General features: G+C 44.0%; 1 protein-coding gene across 2 annotated transcripts in view; it reads right to left on the bottom strand.

Annotated features, from left to right (window-relative positions):
* Positions 1-11,788, bottom strand: part of LOC111269987 (neuroligin-4, Y-linked) — a 33,667-nt gene that overhangs the window by 16,041 nt on the left and 5,838 nt on the right. For both annotated transcript variants that reach the window (XR_002686047.2, XM_022849955.2), the window contains exons 2-5: positions 10,125-10,274; positions 4,732-4,917; positions 4,066-4,216; positions 3,752-3,923 (exon numbers count right to left, since the gene is read on the bottom strand). Coding sequence is in view for 1 of the 2 variants with exons in the window: in XM_022849955.2 (XP_022705690.1) it covers positions 3,752-3,923; positions 4,066-4,216; positions 4,732-4,917; positions 10,125-10,274 (659 nt within the window). In the remaining variant the exon portion in view is untranslated. The remainder of the gene's footprint in view (positions 1-3,751; positions 3,924-4,065; positions 4,217-4,731; positions 4,918-10,124; positions 10,275-11,788) is intronic.

Below are 11,788 nucleotides of genomic sequence, written 5' to 3' on the forward strand. Positions count from 1 at the left end.
TCGCCTAGAAGTACTCGTTTCAAGGTCGATTTTATTTCCTAATGGGGGTGTTGTTATTATCGTATCATACAGAATTAATATATCATTTAATGGTTTCGTTTGAGTCTTAACCAGGCGCACGTTTTCAACTAATGCAGCACTTTTCCCATTCCAAAAATATTCATCGACCTGATAAATTAGTTCTAACAAAAATGAGCTGGAATAGAGCTGCCGATTACGGCCGATTGAATACGCGAACAAGCCAAATCAGTAGCATTCTGTGTTCCGTACTAAGTTTCCATAGGGGTAACATCGTATGGAATTATTTACAAGTACTTTAACATAACTGTTGACCATACACTTGGAGCTGGATTTTGCTTTTGGCCTAGGTCGTTGGTGGACTTCTGGAGGACGGCTTTGTTTTGTTATAACTTAAATGTTTTTCTTTTTGTACGTATTTTTTTTTATTTGCAAATCGTTCTGTAAATATTTGGAAAACTTTTTTTCGGAAACAAGCGCAATTTTATTAACATAAATACTAGCTTGCTACTCACGTCCATGTACCTGTTGTCCATCAAATTTATTGCAACCAGCAAAAATTGTCCCTTTCCGTATCTTCTGGGATCGTCTCAATCTACTTGTCTCAATGATGCGTTTTAACGGATCAAGCAAACGATACACAACAAACCGTAAGACATCGTAAACTGTTTGGGCGTTCTCAGGCGCTTAATAGCGCGTTGACATGCCTACACAAAAGCTTAACGCGACGATCTATTCAATAACAAGGGATGCATGTGTCTTAGTAACCTGCTCTAAGTGCGTTCAGGTGAAAAACTTTGAAAAATATGCTCGGTCACGAGATAAGATAACCTAGATATAGAGATAAGACAAGATAACCTAGCTATTTTACTAAATAGGTCGAAACTAGTTTCTCCTGTAGGAAATTTATTGTTGATAGAAATTAATTTACGTGGTCGGCCCATCACAAGCGATCATCAGCATTTTACTATGTTATCCGTTGCCGCATGAACAGAGCCTATTTCTAGTCTATCTATTCTCTTCTCATCCCAGTGAGCAGGTTGATTTAATTGAATTGCCACGCTTTTCTAGATTGGCGCTTCTCTAAATGGTTTTTTTCTTCAACTTAAACTACGGTTGCTGCCGTACAGTTCTGGGTAGGTCGTTCGGTTTTCATCTTGGTGAAAGCAGTCTTCGGCGAACTCTACTCTGGGCAATCGGCTTTCTTCCGTTGCTCTTGGTTATACAGAGTGTGGGGGCAACTTCATGGTATCTCTATTGATTAGCCCGACTGTTGAAACCAGTCTCCGAATTTAGTTCACCAATGTCCTATCCATAAGTATTCTCAGCCAATTTCTTTCGACTATTAAACCTACCTAGCTTCCTCCCAGCACCACAAAAGAATATCAGGGCTGGGCCGCACGCATTGAATATATTATATAATAATATAGCTTGTGCAGTCTGGCCAGCTGCAACTATCGGTAAGAGCTCGCTTGACATACCTATGTTTGTAGATTTCTCAGTGAGTCTCCATGACACCCTCACTAACGACGAAATTGCCCAGGCAGATTAGATACGGCTATCAGAGGTCCCACAGCTGAAACTGTCATTCGAATCCTCAGGCAAGCGAGAACGCGTTTTAGGGCCAACGGTAGCGTCCCCTACTACGTTCACAACGCTGTGTTAACGGCGGACGTACAGTTCGCTGCTGGCCGGCGACCAGCGTATGTTCATCAATTATCAACTAACAAAACAGTGGTGTCCTCTTGTTTTTTTTCAAGCGACACCGATGGTACTTGCACTGGTATTTCCTTTACTCTTTGCTCGTCCATTCTTCCCCCACCAAGAAGGACATGTCCTTTTTTTAGGCCATATTTCCTCAATACTTACTTGTCACTTGCTCCTTTTTGGCCTCCTCTTCTAACCCAAGAAGACAGTGGTCGTGGTCGGCAGAGACCCCTGCCGCCTGTTCAGCTTGCAGCATCTATTATAATTATATTATTATTAATCTCAGCGGGCTATGCTAAGACGGCAGAGCTGTAGCTGTGGTCTGGCCACTGTCTACAACGGTGATGGCGGTAGTTACAATGGCCGCCAAACGCTGACGAAGTCAACAGAGTCCTTCGCCTTCTTCTTTCTATCTATCCGCCTCAGACAACAGCCGAAAAATGAGGTGAGCTGTGAGATCAGTCAAAAAAGACAAAGAGAGAGACAGAGAGAGAGAAAGAGAGAGAGAATGGAGCAAATTCACTTTCAGGACTCACCAAGATAATTAAGTTCCGACAACCGACGACCTCAACGTTGCCACAAAGCCTCCCCATTTGCATGGTGGTCTACACTGTACTGCGCTGTTGTTGGACACCGGTTAGTTGTGTCGAACTCTACGGTTCTCAAATGGTTGGAGCAGTTGGGACACCACAACGATGAAACGACCGTCTGACCTCCGTTGCCCCTTCTCTTTCTCTGCCCCGTTTCTTTACAGTAGGGATGTGTAGCAGCAGGAATTGGTGGTCATTTAATGGCGTATGAGTCTGACAGTTAACCAACGGAAAGGGGATCTGGGACGACGAGGCGAGCTGCTAGAGCGGTACCCGCTACCACCCCGATGGGTGAATACGGTCAGGCCCTATCGGGGTCTTCGGCAACATTTCCCAGTGGAACCAGGCATGGATTTCATGGCAGCGGCGCCAGCAACAGCAGCCGTATGGACAGTAATCATCGAGGCCGGTGACGACTTTGCTCGAGAAGAAAAAGATGCGGAGGGCAGCTTACAAGAAATAACGGCCAAGTAATGGTACCAGCAGCTGCCCTTGTCGCAGTGGAGCGCGTGCTTTGGGATGGCCGCGTCGTAGCAATGACTGATGACTAGTGGGATTCTGTCGTGTCCTTTGCGTGAGTTGGGCTAGATACTAGTTGCTTGTTGGTTTGGATTATTTTTGGAGGTAATGGCGACGCTGATTCGGATATTGCTGCTAATAGTAGCGGTGATGCGCTTTCCGGTGATAATAATGATGAGCGGAGTACGCAGAGTTTTAATTGTCCAGCCTGAACGGAAACATATTGCAAACGGAGATGGCAAATAGTGTAGGATAGATGGATTCATCGTAAAATTAACGCGGATGAGAGGCAGTTATACCCGACCTCTTCCTAGACTTGTAGAACTACATTGTGAGAGTGACGAATTGCGACAGCATCGCACCCCGGCCACATATACTGTTTACTAGAAGTACAGAGCGTAAGTATATGGGCTAAATATGTACGTATATAGTTTCCTCCCATTTATTTATGGCTAGGCTTCTAAAAAAAGCAGCGCATGCCCCTCTCCAATATATCAAACATGTCCTATATTTTGTTCTGATTAATTTTTTTGCTTAAGCATATGAACGGCGAAAAACAAACACTTCAAGTGTCGATCGATACAGGCTTCTGCTTGCTATACAGAAATTATAGTAATGAAAGTAGTTTATAATCATCTATTATTATTATTGTCCACCAAGTAAAAAAACTTCACCTTTTATGGCATATAATATGTATTTTAACTGACCAGGGCTGAAGTAAAATATTGATTTCAAACTATGCAAAAGTTATTTTGGATAGATGCGGTGCACGGATGCACTTGCACGTCGTTACAAACAAGCTTTTCATGCCCCTCTTTAATACCACGAAAGGCTAATGTCTGGCAGTACAAAACTGATTTACATACGTAGCATACACAAATACTACTACTTATGCAATAGATACATGTATACATTACCTCTATGCTGGTAACGCCGAACATAACGTCATAAGATTTGAACTGCGCCATCGCGTGCTCTTCCATGAGAACGTGAGGCTCTCTGGCCACCACGATTCCATCCACACAGGGGCCAAAGGCTGAATGATGTTCAGGAGCTCGGATGTCCACACTGACAATTTCTGATGCGGGTCTACGTTGAGGGGCAATAAAACAAAAGCAAACGGAATAATAATGATAATTGTTTCTGCGGTGTTCTTAAAGCAGTAAAAAAACATTAAAATGTCTATCACACCAGCTTAAAGGAGAGAAATTACTATTAGAATCAAACTTACTTTGTTTTTAGACAGTCAACGAGTGCCCTTGAGTCGTCAACGGGACAATCGAGCGCTTGGCCAATACGGCGGCTGTATTTCCCCGCATCCCTTGCAATTGCCCATGGGCTTAGCGCTGATCCGGACATCAGCACAGCTCGCTGGAATAAGCCTGTGGAAGTAACAAACGACGAAAGCAACCTTAGAGCCGTTAGTTGACAGACTCAACCCGGAAACCGAGGTCGACAGCAATGGAAACAATAAGTTCACCGCTTAGCATACTACTTAGCACTACGAAGAGGAAAAGGGAGAAACCGAGCACTAGTTTGAAATGAACGAGGACTAAAGCGGAAGTCTTAATTACCCTTGCGCTATAGGCAAAAATTACATGTCGAGGACCTAAAGCCCTTCTCAGCATCCTCAACCCTCGACACAGACATTCAGCCACCGTCGCGAGTGCACGCTAACGCTGCCGGGGGGCCGCCCGGCAGCGTTAGCGTGCTTGTAACCGCTTGCACGAGTTATGAACACGCTGAAGAGACATGCTACGTAACAGTAGCAGCAAGATTTGGCGTATATATAATATCTAACAAGATACTATTGATTTGAAGTTTGATGATTTAGGACAAATCAATAATTTTCCAGATGCCTTAGCTACAGGGCAAACAGAGAGACAAGTAAACGTACCTCTTGCCATTGGAGTTAACATCAACAGGTTAACGAGGGCCGCTCCGTGACCGTGCCCGAATACCGTAACATTGCGTGCATCGCCTCCGAACTCGGCCACGTTACTAGCCACCCAATGAAGAGCTGCGACAACGTCTAACAGGCCGTTGTTACCTCCTCTGCCGCTTTCCAGGGGAGGTAGAAAACCTACAAAAAAATTAGCAAGCATGAAATTGTACCATATTAATTACTCAGACCACGTCTCAGGTGTATCAGACCTATAACCTTGGGAGTGGCAACAGCAGTAGTACGAACAACTAAAAGCGCCGACCGACATACGTTGATTTTGTGTATGTCCAAAGGGTACACAACACGGAATTTCACGCTATACATGTAGCAGTTTTGCTGTTGCAGAACACTTTTGTTGCGGCGAGATGTCGAGTTGTAAGTGGTTTAAAGGTACAGGCAAGGTTAGGACTGTTTGAACAAGATATGCGTTGCCATATCCAGGTAGCATAGGCTTAGGTATATTAATTCAGGCCGTCCCGTCCCGGTCTTCTCCTCCTCCGTAGCTTCGCTTAATTTGAAGCTCTCCAATCACTTTAGCATCACCGTACACAGTTATGCTGCTATTACCAGTGCGATCTTTGTTACTTATAGCATCGCATTCCTCAGCAGCGACGCAGGAAAGATGGTTAACGATAATGGCGCGGCAGTTGCCACTGCTGATCAACCGTAAGCAGCAACGGCTACTAATGTCGCAATGCTGCTCAATTCAATTAAGCAAATTAAAATGCAGCTTCCTTTATCACTCCTGGATGTTCGCAGTACATGCTTATTTAGCTTCAGCTTCTTTAAATTCAGAATTGCGCTTTCTATTTGTAACGCTTTCTCCTCTAATCTCTGTCGTGTTCTCTCTGTTTAATAAGTTGTCTCCACGATCGTTACCGACGCACACTAGCCTCACGCACCGCTCAATCAATTCCTATACGATTCATCCTCATAGGTACTCGTTGCCCGTTCCCCTATCGTGTTGTTCGTTCATTGGAACAGAGTTTGCGAATCGAATTGGCTTCTCTGACAAAAGTTGTCCTTCCACTCGTCCTGTATCGTGCACGAGCCCCACGCACTTGGTGGTTCTCACTAATTGGCTCTCATCTCGGCTTCGTAGAACTCGTCCCGCTGTGGTCGGATATTTGTTGGAAGGAGTCACCTTCCCTCACCACCTCCGTTCGCAGTCATGCTAGTGCTCACAGCGGCGCGTTGACGCTGTCGGTGGTAGGAAAGCTTTCTTCCCGTCTCTATGGGAAGTTTCTTTGTGCTCGTCTTTCTCGTGTATCAAAGCCAATAAAGGCACTTTTCTGTATTATCTATTCCCATGGTAGTCTCAGAGGCAGAAGCACGTCTGCCTGCTCGCTGACGCAGCTGGTGTCGCTGTCGTAGCTAACTATCAAGACCGGATCGGAATGCAGTGGGACGAAATAGAGAGACATAGAGAGAGAGAGAGAGAGAGAACATGGCGAGGCGAACGAAAGTTAAAGGAGCAGGGCCTGGCTGCCCAGAGCCATCGGCAATGGCTTGGCAAAACCGCTTCCTTCTTTTAGGAGTCGCATCACTTTCTCGCCGGCCGGCGTCCCGATACTGCTCCCACTGAACCTCAGTTTGTACATCGACCCCGAATTCGACTGGAACTTACGTTTGAGATTGCTCGGCACACCCTCTAAAGCTTGTGTTGTTCTCTGTATGACTGTGTATGCTGTTGGTTGAATTGAGACGGCGGTCGATTTGTCCTACGCAGCGTCGACGGCTCACAGCAGATTCTACACGTGACGATGGATCTAAGTCTTGTTTGCCAGGTGCCGATTCTTTTAACGCGTTCCAACTCGGTAGCCATAAGAGTCGTCACTCACCGATGCCGCAGGGCGCTCGTGGTGGAATTAATGGAGTACGAATCACAAAACACTCAGTCGTTTCCTGGTACTCTAATGGCCTGCGTAAGAATGAAGACTTGTAAAAGCATAGAAACAACAGTCAAATGAAATCCAATATGTCTTTGTCGTGCTGGCACTGATTGTCTGGACAGTAAGGGCAAACGCGGAACTAGGGATAAATTTAAACTTATAACGCTTGTTTTCCAAAATAGATCTGCTAGTGGCCAAAATATTTCTGATTCTACGTTGCTTGATTTCTATATGAAATGCTGCCTACGACTGAAAAGTAGGGTTCATCAAAGCCACGGGTGTCATTTTGGAATACTAAAAATGTTTGTTAAACAATTTGTTTAGAACAAGAACATCTTTCTTACTGACGGGTTGACTACTGATGCCGAGGAGAACGATTCAATACACGCAAGAACGTTTCCTGCAGCAGTTGTCCTCACTAATTCGCATAATATCTGGGCCTAGGCTTAATTAATCACTGAGTTAATTAATCTCTAATTTCAAACACTTCAAGTCTCGGAGCACGCATGCAATCGGTTATATCTGAAATATATTGACTTACTTTTGTTTGTAAAAAACCTAAAAAATGTGACAGTTTAAATGGAAGAGACATACCACTACATACATATATTTAGACAGATTTTTTGCCTACATATTGTCGCTGAATAACTGCACAGTAACAAACAAAGGCTGGTCATGATCTCGTGCTGGCAAAACACATCTGCTGTTAGTTCAGGCTTCATAAGCGACCTCTCGTTGCTTATACCCCTATGTCAGACAGTAGAAAGCAAGTGACCTACCGCCGCACATCGAAGATCCTTATATCGAATGTAGTATGCAATTGATTTTTTCATCTTATAGACAGTAGATGAGTCGTGAGAGAAGGAGAGCACGGTTTAATTGGGCTGGGTCTGTATAGAGCGTGCAAAATCCGTCCGCATACGTGCCAATACGCCTCTTGTCTAGCTGCCTGCCATTTTTTTCCAGAGCGCTTTCTTATTCAGGTATTCTGACATTTTAGAGCCCCTTCTATTTCACACGCCCGTATAACGCCTGCTTATACAAGCTGCTATCCAGACATTCATCAACCGGACTGGCCTTCATTGAGATTAGAGCCCATTGCCCGCTTCACAATGCAGAAGTAGCATAGGCAGGCTAATTACCGACCATCCCTTAGTAGTGTCACAAACTACTGCATCGAGCAGTTGTGGCAATATGTCTGGGTTAAGGTTATACGCATTTATTCGCCAAAGGACGCGTCTGTTTCTGTACGCATGTATATGCAAGAGGGCTTTGCTGCCTCAGAGAACAGGGGAGGGAAAGAGAAGGAATGTAAGTGCATTATCAGAAAAGTCGATCTCGGCTAAAGAAGCTCCCTGAGGTACCTTTGATGGTCTCGATGCTTGGAAAAGAAATGGCTGTCCTGGCTAAAACTCTAGGCTGCGTATCGGATCGGATCCCAATTGCCAGTGAGAGGTTCTTGTAAATATGTGGCCGGCTAAGACGATCCAGGTACTTCCACTGGCAATGCAGCCTGTTTCCTTGTATAAATATCACATACCATGTGTGTATTGGCTGATGCGTGTGCGTTTCTGCTGTCGTAGCGCCGTACGATATCCTTAAACGCAGAAGAGGTCATGCGCCTGTACTTTATCGTTAAAAACGACGGAGGTGGCACAAACGAGAACAGAGGCGGCAGTAGTAGCGTCACTAATAGGAACATATTCTTAGAAGACTTCACACTGAAGCGAACTTGTAAGGTTGAGTAGTTTGTCATTAGATCGGATTTTCTTTCGACTTGCCCCTATTGACCTGTTTGCCTCGGCTCATGATGAAGAGGGAATATTCAACGCATGTTAAGATGATCGTACGTTGTTCTCGTTGTTAGAACGATAGCCGCTTCAGTGTTTTTTGTTATGCCTTCTGTCTGATAGAGATCTGAAGTCGCTTAGATCAGATATACTGCGTGAGCGATATGGCATTACCATGTTTACCGTCAATAGCTTGAAGAAATATCGAGTCGTTCATGGTATTGTGTACCGTAGTGTTTTTCCCTACACCCAGGTGGCTTCATTCTGCAGGAAGAATACGAGGCCGAAAAAGATGTATGTTCTAGGCATTTTCTCGAACCTTGTGGAGCGACTAGCGCCCCAGCTTCCCTATTGACACTGGTAGGTAGCACGACTCCACATATATCGCACCTATATTTGCTGTCAGTTATTCTAGAGTGAATGTAACGGCAAGTTTTAGAATTTCCAGTGGGACCGTCACCGCGGATTCAAAAATTTCAACCGTGAAATACTTTAATTATATTCATATAAGTACGAATCTCTCTTACCTCCGCATAAAGCTTGGTGTTGTTCTGACACCAGCCTAAAGTGCCAGATAAAATTATTTGCGCTTCGTTTCGTTTTTTCCACTCTCCAACACACATACAACTAAAATACACTACGTAATATACGCTCATCGCAAAATGACTAGGTGGAGAAGTTTCATAAAGGGTTATATCTTATTAAATGGGCTGTTCTTCACATATGTAGATCTACCTGGCCTCGGTTTATGAGGCACGCGCCAAGCAAAGGTTGTTCATTTGGGAGCGTGCGATTTTTCTAATAGCGATTGAAAAGTTCGAAAGGCGACGCTAACGACCTCACATGACAGACTTTACTTAAATTAGTATCAAACTTTTAGTCGCTAGTAGTATTTACTAGAGAATGGTCGTAGTGTATGTAATCTGATGTTTCGGAAATATGAAATAAGCATAGAACACTCCCGCTTTTAATTTCGTCAATTCTTAATCACCAAGACCCGTTGCACTCAATGAAGTTACTGCAGGGCGTCCTGGACCTCAGAGCGCGGCTAGAAATTAGAGTACTGGCGTTCGCGAGACCGGGCGGAGAATCTCAATAAACTTTAAAGTAATGATAATACCTTGAACTTGTTAAAGAGGACTTGCATTTTGATGCATATGAATGTGGGTTGGAGTTCCGGTAAATACATTGGAAAAATACACGACAGAACAGGAATTCTGCGTTGTTCCAGTTCTATACCATTCGTTTATACTTCCAGTTAGGTTACATTTTATAAATACTTTAGATTTAGGGATTTAGTTTACATAATTTCAGTCAGATCTCCGGAAACGAATGGTTGGCACGATCATCTTGACGCCGAAACTCACATTCAAGTAGAAGAAAGAGGTTAAACCGTTAGCACTACATTTACAGTGTGATTATATTAGATCTAGCCGTAAGTTTGAGCTCCCTCTGGAAAACCTCCACAATATAGAGTTTGTTTTCGACCATAATGGAACTGTGAAATTTTTCTCACGGGTGTAAAGGTGGAAATTACTAATAAACCGACTTACTACTATTATTAGTATACACTATATCGTTGCTATTTATTAATGAAAGATCCTATTTCAAATACAAGCATGTCCTCATCCCTTAAAAGGACATACCCTTCGATAGTACTTACCAAAGATGCCTAAACGATAGTTGAGCGTAATAACCACGACGTTGCCGTGGCTCGCAAGAACTGTTCCATCGAACGAGTTCCCCGAGTTCCATTCAAATGACTCGCCGTGAATGAATACCATGACTGGCAGATGCATCGGTGAACGACCAACTGGAAAAATTGGCAAAAAACCAAGCTATTTACTCTGAATCTCCCAAAACACCCAATCGGCAACGTTAATTTTCAAGTGATTAACTCAGGCCTAGGCACACATATATATATATATACATTGTATAGTACACGACTCCGAAAAAAATCATCGTCGAAATAGATCAGCGCTTACAGGGCTCCTTGATTTTTGACAGGGTCGCCAGCAAATGACGTAGCTTGTGGTAAACATAACTCACTCGCACTCCTCTGGATGAATCTTTCGCTTGCAACCTAAGTATTCGGTCGAACTGTATAACCCGTCACATTATATAATTTATATATTTGCACGTTTTTACATTATGCACCCAGCGTATACATTGTTACCACGTTATCCTAGCTCTTATAAAAAGCGACTGTCACACATAATCAACGCTGTAGTACGGGCCTAAATACAAGCTAATAAAATGCGTACCGCTATTTAATATGTACGATACCAAACGGAACAACGACAGAAGTTAGGTAACAATAAAATAGACACGATCTAAGCTCCGCCATCTATGTCCTGCTATTAATAAAAGCGGCCTATTAAAAAAATTAATGCCCGATACGCACTAGCTAAAGATATATGACGTGCCTGTATGACGTATTCGTCATCATTGCCTCTTTCTTTGTCTGTCACGTTTTGCCCAAGTTTGCTGGCTCCTTTTTTAGGCTAGAGGATTGGCTTTGAGTAGGCCGAAGTCCCGCCGAGCGTCTGAACACGGAGAAGGTTTCTGCATCTACATGAAAATATGGAAAATGTCAACCAACTGCGGGAAAGATGTCCATGCAAAGGGGAGCTTCAAGCAGGCACATTGTTACCCCTACGTCTGGCACCGCAGCCCCTGGCGAAGAAAGAGGACACAGTGCAGCAGAGGCCTCTACCGGAGACCCGCGCGCTTCCGCTGACGAAGTATGCCAGCGGTGTCGTGTTTCGTCCTTTGACGATGTCGGCGACGAAAGCTGTAGTGGTAACCGTATGATGATGATAGTTGTGAGTCGGGGCTCTACCCATTAATATCGAATTTTCGGCGAGACTCGCTACGGGCGCTCGTTCGCCGTGTGGTTAATGGCGGGAAGTCTGCTCCCGGCAGCGATGCTCCCAGCAGCGATGGTTCCAGGCGATAGGTTTTCCAAGCGGCGGGGAGGACACAAAGTTTCGGTAGCCCAACTACTCCATAGTGGCTGCTTTGGCTTATACATAGGTCTTCTTCTGTCCTGATATGCATTTATATTGCATATGTTATTCTCTATCTATGTACCCATTTATGTATGTAGTTTGAGTCATTTTTCAATAAATACCGTTAGCTTTTTATAGCCATATAATTAACATAGATGAGCAGAAATAATGTGGCTAAATATAGCGTACGTTTGAATACAAAATACATGAGCGCTTAATGTTACTCCTTCTTGTATGTGCGTCAATGGTCACTTACAATCCCAATGTTGCAATCCGATGAAATTAGCTGGCTAAGTTAATACCTAGTATAATGATG

This window comes from Varroa jacobsoni, unplaced genomic scaffold, assembly GCF_002532875.2.
Source record: "Varroa jacobsoni isolate VJ856 unplaced genomic scaffold, vjacob_1.0 scaffold_1428, whole genome shotgun sequence".
Classification (NCBI taxonomy): Eukaryota; Metazoa; Arthropoda; class Arachnida; order Mesostigmata; family Varroidae; genus Varroa; species Varroa jacobsoni.